General features: G+C 44.1%; 2 protein-coding genes across 3 annotated transcripts in view; both read left to right on the top strand.

The window, feature by feature from the left end:
* The window catches only part of LOC134191553 (uncharacterized), a 17,803-nt gene extending 13,646 nt beyond the window's left edge, over positions 1-4,157 (top strand). The window contains exons 22-28 of the mRNA XM_062660174.1: positions 1-111; positions 185-335; positions 851-923; positions 996-1,514; positions 2,152-2,358; positions 2,427-2,482; positions 3,689-4,157. The exon at positions 1-111 is cut by the window's left edge and continues 28 nt beyond it. Of these exons, the coding sequence (XP_062516158.1) occupies positions 1-111; positions 185-335; positions 851-923; positions 996-1,514; positions 2,152-2,358; positions 2,427-2,482; positions 3,689-3,995 (1,424 nt within the window). The 3' untranslated portion in view covers positions 3,996-4,157. The remainder of the gene's footprint in view (positions 112-184; positions 336-850; positions 924-995; positions 1,515-2,151; positions 2,359-2,426; positions 2,483-3,688) is intronic.
* A 1,965-nt stretch (positions 4,158-6,122) lies between these two features.
* Positions 6,123-10,000, top strand: part of LOC134191133 (uncharacterized) — a 14,397-nt gene continuing 10,519 nt past the window's right edge. For both annotated transcript variants that reach the window (XM_062659711.1, XM_062659712.1), the window contains exon 1: positions 6,123-6,694. In XM_062659711.1, the coding sequence (XP_062515695.1) occupies positions 6,148-6,694 (547 nt within the window). In that variant the 5' untranslated portion in view covers positions 6,123-6,147. The remainder of the gene's footprint in view (positions 6,695-10,000) is intronic.

Here is a 10,000-nt window from a genome sequence, read left to right on the forward strand (position 1 = left end):
TTCCTGTCGGTCGTCGAGACGGTCTGGATCTCGCCGCATTGAACATTCAAAGAGGTCGCGACCACGGCCTCCCAAGCTACAACCAAGCCCGCCTGTACCTTCAACTCCCTGGTAAACACAGCAAAATACATGGTATAGTATGGTATAGTATTTTATTTACTATACATGTTATTGTAATTGATAGCACTCAAGAATTTCTCGGACGTTTCATTGGATGAAGAAACGGTGTCCACCTTGGAGCAACTCTACCCAACTGTCAATGATATCGATTTGTGGGTTGGAGGATTATCTGAAGACAAAGCAAATGGCAGCTCATTGGGACAAACATTTGAAACGTAAGTTTACTCGGAATTTCAGTGGCATAGGTACACGTAGGAGGTTTTCGAAATTTGGGAGGCCCAAATATTGCAATCTTTTGATGCCTTGTTGCATTTGGGACTAATGCAGCGTGGCAGGAAATTAATGTTATTAAGGGGCATAGGACTCATGGCCCCTTGACCTCACAGTTCCTGTGCCTATGCTCAGGGGCGTATGGAACTGTAGTATAACGAGGCATGTTTCAGGGTTGCCCGTAACCCTCAACAGTTGGATCAAGGGAAAGGAACGCAGGGAATAACACGTGCTGTATCACGTGACAAGATCATTTCGTTTGTCAACTGAAATGCGCTAAGGCAGTCAGTTTGTCATACGACTGAAACAATACTAACTCTGGCAAGAAATGAGTCGTCTATAGCTAAAATTAGTAAATGATAGAGATATATTAGAGTATAATGATGTTGAGGTAGTAGACCTTTGTCATAATCGTTTTCAACCTGATGCAATGGTGTGCTAACAATAATGTTGTTTGAAGGATTCTACTTAAGAACATTTTGAGATTTCGCGATGGCGACAGATTTTGGTACGAAAGGCTGCTGAGCGACAAGGTATCTAGAAAGAGACGGTCGTATATATCATGATGAGATTGGTATTGATATAGATAATATTATGTTGTGTAGGACATCGAATTTTTGGAGAAAAACTTGACTTTGTCGCAAATCATTCGGTTGAATACAGACTTCGATGACGTGCCGGACAACGTGATGTTTGCACGGCAACGTTGCGCGTCCGTCGAGCGGCATCAGTGCGTTACCAAACCGGCGCCGTCGGCGACGTGTCCGCCGCCCACTCGCACTAGCACTAGAGCAGCAGGCGGCACCGCGACGCCGCCGCAACGCACCGCTATTGCACCGACGCGATCGACGACAGACGTTGTGACGGTGCCGCCCGAAACGACGAGCGGAGGGACGACAACAATAACAACAACAAAAGCGACAACAACGGAAACAACAACGGAAACAATAGCAGCAACAACCAAAACGTCAGAACAGACGACCGTGTCTCCGTGTTGTAACGAAAAGGATGTCTGCTTGCTGCACAATTCCAATCTGTCCGACGCCATTAACTCGTCGAAATTCAATGAGAAAAAGTTGAAGATACAAATCAAGAAACTGGAAGACAATTTGCGTGTAGAGAAGGTAAACTTATTGTCTCCCTCCTTCCCTTCATCTGTCCCAACCTTCCCCTTTCGTCTCTCTCCGTCCCTCCCACCCTCCGTTCCTCATTCAACCCTCCGTTCCCCATTCCAGTGTGGAAAATAGGGAATTAATTTGGCTCGGACAGACTGAACCTAGGTAGGACAATCTTGTTTGATGTTACATGTCTAATTCAGTGCCTTCCCTACTGCAGCCATCTTGCATGTAATTTTTGATAACCAACTTCCAAGGCAGAGATGGCATAAAGGCAGCTGAGATTTTCTCTGGATAAAGCATGCTAGGAGGCACCTAAGTTCATGAAATTAACAGCTACACCATTGGAAAGGCCATCACGTGCTAAGAGACAAGGTTTACACTATCATATATGCGTAGGGGTGGATGTTTGTCTGAACACGTCCCAACACTGGTGCAGTATTTGGTCGGACATTGTTTTGTATCCTACCGCTATTTTCCACACTGCATTCCACTCTCCGTTTCTTCCTTCTTGGTCATTTCCTCCCGCCCTTCCTCTTCCTAACTCTTTTTCCCTCCCTTCCTCCCTCCCTCTCTCCCTCCTGCTCCCTCTATACGGTATGTAAAAATTCATAAAATACAGTGTTTGATGTGTTGGGTAATGTAGGACAGCTGTCAGATTAAGGAGTCTGCATTGGTGCAGCTGCAAGTGCGGTGCAATGTAACCAAGCAAACAAACGAGAAGCTGAACGAAACGGCAGCTCAACAAGCGGCCAACCTGATGCTACTCAAGAAGGAGGTAGCGCTATTGACAAATCGCTTGGTATCAACAAACCAGTCGATGTTCGCTGAACTGGAGATCTGGAGACAGAAGGTCCGTTATCTGTCTCTGTTGTTGTGTTTATTAATTAAGATTGATGGAGCTTGTTGTTTGTTGTATAGGTATTAAGCATTAACAGAACTCTAGCAAATGTGACCGACAGTCTGACAAATTGTGTGCGAAATCAACTGTCAAAAGACATTAGGTCTACCCAAGTGTCCACATCATTATTATTATTACCATCCACAACAACAACCAGTCCAAGACAAACAACAACAACAACCAGTCCAAGACAAACAACAACAACCAGTCAAAGACAAACAACAACAACAACAACCAGTCCAAGACAAACAACAACAACCAGTCCAAGACAAACAACAACAACAACCAGTCCAAGACAAACAACAGCAACAACCAGTCCAAGACAAACAACAACAACAACCAGTCCAAGACAAACAACAACAACTAGTCAAAGACAAACAACAACAACAACCGGTCCAGGACAAACAACAACAACCAGTCCAAGACAAACAACAGCAACCAGTCAAAGACAAACAACTACAACAACCAGTCCAAGACAAACAACAACAACCAGTCCAAGACAAACAACAACAACAACCAGTCCAAGACAAACAACAACAACTAGTCAAAGACAAACAACAACAACAACCGGTCCAGGACAAACAACAACAACCAGTCCAAGACAAACAACAACAACCAGTCCAAGACAAACAACAACAACAACCAGTCCAAGACAAACAACAACAACTAGTCAAAGACAAACAACAACAACAACCGGTCCAGGACAAACAACAACAACCAGTCCAAGACAAACAACAGCAACCAGTCAAAGACAAACAACTACAACAACCAGTCCAAGACAAACAACAACAACCAGTCCAAGACAAACAACAACAACAACCAGTCCAAGACAAACAACAACAACTAGTCAAAGACAAACAACAACAACAACCGGTCCAGGACAAACAACAACAACCAGTCCAAGACAAACAACAGCAACCAGTCAAAGACAAACAACAACAACAACCAGTCCAAGACAAACAACAACAACCAGTCCAAGACAAACAACAACAACAACCGGTCCAGGACAAACAACAACAACCAGTCCAAGACAAACAACAACAACAACAACAACATCAGAAGCAATAGCAGCAGTCTCAACGTCAACAGTTATTGCAGTCTCCCCTCTCGTGTCTACTCATCCTACTTTAGAGGTTGTTACAACACAAGTTGCAGGCAAAGTTGCATCCCTATCTTGTATGACAGGAGCGTCAAGATCGAATTCGTTCACCCCCACTCCTACCCCACAATCCGCCGATCAACGTATCGAGACTCTCAAGGACGAGATTGCTTGTTTGAGGGCGCACATTGCTCGTACAGAGCAAAGCAGCACAGGGCAGCTGAACGGTACCGGTACTGACGTCCGTGAAGTGTCATGCGCTGCAAACAACGTCACGTGGTCTGATCTGATCCACTCGTTTCCCGGTCAAATCGTGATTGCCGTCGGTGGCGGGTCCCTTTTCAGCGTATTGTGTCTTGTCTTCTATTTGGGTGTCCGTTGCCGCCGGACATCTGGCAAGTACAAAGTCAAGGACGCCAACAAGGACACCGACTTAGGCATGAGAAACTTGGCATACTGCGATAATGAAGAACACTACGATATCCAATAGAAGGTAGACTGTTTTTTACTTGAACTATATCATTCTTAGTATTCATGTAGCTCAACAGAATTAAATCCACTCTGATGATTTGACTGCATTTTATTGATACTGCTGTATACTTTACCTATGCTGACATTCGAATTAATCAATTCAATTATTTTCAACTTGCTAGACACCATCTACTTGATCTGCCGTTGTGTCCTGTTTGTTCAAAAAGTAATTTTTGTACACATTAATCAATTAATAAATATTGTGATAAGAGAGCTTGGAAGGCAGTTATGGAATCGAATATTTCCTAGTACATGTGTACGGGTATACATGCAGTAAGAAGTGAAGTGCTAATTTGGATCTGGAAATGACACGATGCATAAAAATCTAGGTTTTTAGTTGATTATTGTCAGTATATCTAAGTGTGGTAATGCTAGTGGGCTTTTCTATTGTAAGGAGCCGGTCATTTTAAGTGTCCTTGGGGGATGGTGGCGGTGGGGGGTTGATGGAGGTGGCGGAGTGATGGAGGTGGCGGAGTTGGAGGTGAAAGTTGGAGGTGGGGAGTTGGAGGTGGGGGGGTTGGAGGTGAGGTGGGGTGGAGTGGGGTGGAGTGGGGTGGGTGGAGGTGGAGTGGGTGGAGGCGGAGTGGGGTGGGTAGAGGCGGAGTGGGGTGGGTGGAGGCGGAGTGGGGTGGGTGGAGGCGGAGTGGGGTGGGTGGAGGCGGAGTGGGGTGGGTGGAGGCGGAGTGGGGTGAGTGGAGGCGGAGTGGGGTGAGTGGAGGCGGAGTGGGGTGGGTGGAGGCGGAGTGGGGTGGGTGGAGGCGGAGTGGGGTGGGTGGAGGCGGAGTGGGGTGGGTGGAGGCGGAGTGGGGTGGGTGGAGGCGGAGTGGGGTGGGTGGAGGCGGAGTGGGGTGGGTGGAGGCGGAGTGGGGTGGGTGAAGGTGGAGTGGGGTGGAAAAGGTGGGGTGGCAAAGGTGGGGTGGCAAAGGTGGGGTGGCAATTTGCTGTGTGAGTCATAAGTTTGAAATTCAGTGATTTGCAGGAGTCACTAACACTTGGGTCATCTTCTGTTGGGGGGAATAATTTTTCAGGTTTTTATTTTATCTGTATACTATAGAATCGTATGCCAGACACAGTATCTTTATTTCTAAGAACGTTGCACACTTGCATTGCTGAAAGCTGCAATTCTTGCTTTACTTGTTTTGTCAGCGGGTTGAACGAAAATGACCAACTTTACAAATTATACCTAGGCAGCACTTGAACCCTGAAACAGACTACTTTTTGTTGTACACAGTAGGCTGTATATGCACATATATGGGGTCATCCAATGTTAACAGACAGACAGTGGGGGCCAGAAGTTTTTAGCATGGACATATACTTTGCAGGGGTCACATATCAAACTATGCGGACCACAGCAAATTTTGCCATCCCCCACACTTAATAATGGCCAGCCCCTAATTGGCTAATTGCCTGTATATTGCTAGTACGTACAATCGATTAATTAACAGAGCTTTATTGGACATCAAAAATGATTTCTACAATAACTTATTGCATCCCATGCTTATGAGGTGCGGAGTTTAAATCCTATTCCACTCTCCAAAACCCACTAGGACATTAATTCTGAAAGAGACTTTAAATAATAGTAATACGATTTAACGTACTGTATAGCTAGCTTTCCCATCCAAATATTAATACAGTACTAGCGGGAAGTTGGTGTTGCATGATGACATACTAGTATGCAGTGGGTACTGCTTGTGTGACATTTCACGGTAGCCCCGTGTGGCTATATAGATATAGATATAGGGGAAATGCGAAACTAGGGACGCACATGCAAACCAACTGCATGAGCAGCTTGCCTTTCTTCACTTCTACTAATTCTTATGGGACGATAAGTTTAGTTTGACTGTTTCATTATATTCATTTTCATTTTCTTGTAGACTGGACTGATCGATTTCGCAAACGTCTTCGTCAATAATGTATTAATTAATTTACCTAACCGGTTGAGCCACATCCTTCTAACACTCGCCGCATACCTCATGATCAACTCAACAATTTGCACTAATTAACAGTACACGTGCTGTACCATGTAAACCAAAGAAATCCGCCTTTCAATTGAACTAATTATAAGCTCGGCCTTTATACATGTACAGTCGAGTAGTGACAAAGGCCCATTCATGACTGCGTTCTGCGCTCTGTTTTACTTGATTGCTTGCAGTGTAAGACTAGGCAGAGGAAAGCTGCTGCAAGCTATTCCTATTCTCAGCAACGACTTCTTTGAATTATCGACATCAGGCGACGCCGTGCAGCTTCGACACGACGACCAGCAACAATTGTGGAAGTCAGCCGTCAACGTTGCAGAGCTTCGCTTGCTGCGTAATGACTATATTGCGTACTGGGAGCCTCAAACATGTGTAGAGAAACGAAAGTCTGAAGGGAAAAGCGGTGTTAACGAGAGTGGCGTGCAGGTAACGTTTGTGGATGTGGCAGAGCGAGTTGGATTTACGCATTCGTACAGGCTTCATGCGCCCGCCAGGCCGCATTGTTTATTTGATTTCAATATTCCCATTTTGAATTCGTCGGATTTCGTGCGTCTAAAGGGAGAGTTCTGCTTGCCAGAGCAACTTTCTGGCGCAGCGGCTGTTGGTGATTATGATGCAGACGGGCTACCGGATGTATTTTTTACGGTATTTAACGGCAGAAGCAAACTGTACAGAAACAACGGTACAGAAAATATAATTATCTAAGAGCTATGGGTATACTGTTATGCATTAGAAAAATAATATGTGTAAATTAAATTTAAGAAATTTATTATTGTTATTATCACTTAACAATAAACATTATTGCGTTTATTATTTTCATGCCCAACCAATTGCAAATCAGTCTGGTTGGTACATGGTCTCTTGTAAGCACCAAAAGCAAACCGTGGGTGCTTAGACCATCATGGCTGCCAAGGCAAGGATACAGGATTTTTCAAACGAGGGGGTCCAATTGTATCATTACCCACACCCTATAGCAGCTAAACCTGTATATGGCATACAGAACCAGCAAATTCACTTCAATCTGTATTGGGGTCAATTTCCTAGCATATTCATTAGATGATTAGGCATGTGAGTACTGACCTAAGGCCATGACGACTCCATCTACAAATTACGATACTTTCACTTTGATAAAAATAAGAAACAAGATCTATGGTACTTAGAAAACAATGAAACAAAACTAAACTCTTAAACGTTCTGGTAGAATGGTGTCAAATGGAATTCTGAACTACTTGTTTAGGGTCAATTTCGACATCACTATGCATGCACATAAGAGCTAGTCCTTCACCCACGGAGGACCGCAGGTAATTCATTGTTTGTCTTAAAACAGAGAAGAATCTTTCAGCCTCACAGCTGCTAATGGGCAAAATGCAATCATTTGTAGGAAGTTGACGGATGCATGGAAAGACATCTGTGTCACACTGTTGGAGAGCATGCATCAATCAAACTAGTTGGTAAAGGCTCATGACCAGTGGCCGCATGGTCCTTCCATGCATCAAATAGTCTTAACCAATCATGTACTTCATTCTTCACATGACAGGACGAAGGAGGTCATCTTCCCAGAAAGTCAATTCGCTAATGACATGGTCCAGGTGGACCAATTGTTCCGTTGGGTGCATATGTATGCTGGTACTCACTTGGTAGTATCATTGCTGAAGCTGGCGCAAATTCACTGTGCAGGTGGTCAACAAATTTGGCAGTGTAGTTTACTTGTTAGTAGTTACTGGTAGTACTCATTTCCACGTTACTCCTGTAAATTTGTCTTCCAGCGATACGTCCCCCACTCTCCTTGCCAATTGTTGTGCTTCTTTGTACCAGTGCTCATGTTTCCTGTCAATGTTAGCTCTAAAGTCAGTGATCTCTTTCTTGGGTCTTCAATCATATTGTATGCTGTGACAATGTCACTCTTCCTCTTCTGCAGTTTGGCTGCCGTTCCTCTTAAACCACGGAGACAGTTTTCACATCACATGCTATTATCAACTCTAATTTGGCAGCAAGGAAAGCAGTCCCTGAGCCCTAAGGGCAGTCTCTCTATCCCTATCTCAATGCCACTTCTCACTGGTTGAATCCGTAGGTGTTACAAACTTCAGTTCAGGATAAAGACGAGGGTACAAGATAGCCCCACGAGAGATACAGACACACTCATACAGTTCAGCAAATGTTTCAAACACAGGCATGTCTCCCAAACCGACGAGTCTGGCAAAGTCCCTTACATGTGTGTTTTCCTCATATCAGTGCTCTGAACGTCTAGTACCAATTCAAGGAACGTCTGCCTATTTGGGGATAAATTGTAAAAAAGAAACAAAGAGTTAATGGTATCCATTATCATGTTCCTAATCTCAGAAAGCTTGCAACAAGCTGCAATACTGAAGTTCAAAACATGGCTGTCGCAGTTAATATAGAACTGCCATGGGTGCAAGGTCACAAATTTGAGCTTGAATGCCAACCCTGTCCAACGACATAGATGATGCACCATCGTATGGTTGACCTCTGCCTTTGGTAATGTCAACACCTCTAGTCTCTAGCAGCAGCAATGGCAACTACTGCTGTTCCTGAAAGACAGCAAACATAAAAAATACCTCTCTGATGACAGGCTTGTCACTGTTCCACAATACAAGCTGCAGACACAGAGACATGATCTCCCTGTTGGAGTGCTTCTTAGTCACCTCGTCTGCAATGATGGAGAAAAAAGGATCAGCTCCCTTAATATGTGTTATGATCTTTCACGGATCATTTCCCATGATGTCAATGACTTGATTCTGTGTTGTGTTTGAAGTGTACATTGTGTTCTTCTTTCCAACCTCAAGGTGTATGCGAACACCTTCATTAAACTCTGCAATGAGTTTTAGTAGCTCAATAAAGTTACCCTGATTTGATGGAGTAGATGTCTTCTCATCACGATAACCATGAGGAGCAATGTTCTGCCTCCCACGGTACAAGACAGCCTTACGATAGCTTCGAGAATACAAATATTGCTATCGTATTGCTCTCTTACCTGTTGCAGTACAGTGTTCAATGCCTTCTTCAGGATTTTGTATGTTGAAACAAAGACTTGTGCTCGAACTGCAGCATCTCTATGACACTGTAAACTCTCGTAGGTCTGCAGCTTTCCATTAACACCACAAGCATTCTGAAGACTTCGGAATGTCTTGGCAACAAAGGTTACACTCTGTTGTCCTGCCAATGATGGAAACAGGATGCAGAACTTGCATAGACCACCTTCTGCACTTGGACTGTATGCCAGCCATCAGAATTTATCCAACCATGTCCTTTGGAATGACAACGTTTTCTCCGCTTCCCTTACCTTTCGCCTCCTCCTGTGTTGGCATGTCATTTCGGTCCGGTTTGACATGACGCTTCAGGTAGCAGAATAACTCATGCTTGTCAAGGTTTGCAAGCTGTTTTTGTCCTAGAACTACGTATATCATCAACTTAAGAAACAGTCGTAAAACAACTACATTACAGGTCAGCTTTAGTAGGAAAGACTAATGGAGATACACCTGTCTTCACAAAATGCTGTTGCTGCTTGATCAAAATCCACCCTCCTATCATCAGCCATGGTTGAAGATGAACTATACCAGTCAGGAAGAAAAAACGAGTGTCTGTATTGTCTTGAAGTGTACCAGTTGCAGCAAGTCACTTCCCACCATATTCTGACTGTGACATACTTCTACTGCTACAGAAGAACCTCCTTTTGTCCCTTCTACAGAATGTCCTGATGCATGTGTTCACTTGGCTACCGAAACAAACAATCGGTAAGTAATAGTTAAGTGGACATCCTGAGTACCTCTGCTGATTCCTTAATTAAAGGCTTTGGATCTCACCAATAGTACTGGCCTGTAGTTTTGGAAGACGCTGATGATTCATTGTCAGCTCAAGAGGGGAAGAAATCTTGCACGATTTGAGGCTAGCTATTGACTTGAGGCTTTAAAATAATGGAGATCACGAGTTGGCCTTGAAAATTCATATGAACGAGGAAGCAGAGGCACAA

The sequence above is a fragment of the Corticium candelabrum genome, chromosome 15 (assembly GCF_963422355.1).
Source record: "Corticium candelabrum chromosome 15, ooCorCand1.1, whole genome shotgun sequence".
Classification (NCBI taxonomy): Eukaryota; Metazoa; Porifera; class Homoscleromorpha; order Homosclerophorida; family Plakinidae; genus Corticium; species Corticium candelabrum.